We start from the raw sequence: 292 nt of genomic DNA on the forward strand, positions 1-292 counted from the left end.
GAGTGGGTCCCGGCTGGCGCTTCGTGGACGTGCTGGGCTTCGAGGAGGAGGCGTTGGGTGCCGTGCCGACTCCGGCCTGTGCGCTGCTGCTGCTGTTCCCCCTCACTGAACAGGTAGGTGATGGGTGGTGACCCTCCCCGGGGTGGGGGCAGTCTGGGAGGGTAGCTGTTGTGTCCCTTCTGGATTGCTCTTCCTCACAGGTCTGGGCTGCAACCATGGTTGGGCAGGGCTCAGGCACGGAGCCTGTGGCTGGCCCCGGGCCGTGTGACCGGCGGGGGCGTTCAGGATTCCC

At 67.8% G+C, this 292-nt stretch overlaps 1 protein-coding gene across 1 annotated transcript in view; it reads left to right on the plus strand.

Moving 5' to 3' along the window:
- Positions 1 to 5: 5 nt before the first annotated feature.
- UCHL1 (ubiquitin carboxyl-terminal esterase L1 (ubiquitin thiolesterase)) overlaps positions 6 to 292 on the plus strand; it is a gene marked incomplete at its 5' end in the record, with an annotated part of 4,385 nt that continues 4,098 nt past the window's right edge. The window contains one exon of the mRNA XM_010191552.1: positions 6 to 113. Coding sequence (XP_010189854.1) covers positions 6 to 113 — 108 coding nt within the window. The remainder of the gene's footprint in view (positions 114 to 292) is intronic.

Source organism: Mesitornis unicolor, unplaced genomic scaffold (genome assembly GCF_000695765.1).
Source record: "Mesitornis unicolor isolate BGI_N332 unplaced genomic scaffold, ASM69576v1 scaffold33559, whole genome shotgun sequence".
Lineage (NCBI taxonomy): Eukaryota > Metazoa > Chordata > Aves > Mesitornithiformes > Mesitornithidae > Mesitornis > Mesitornis unicolor.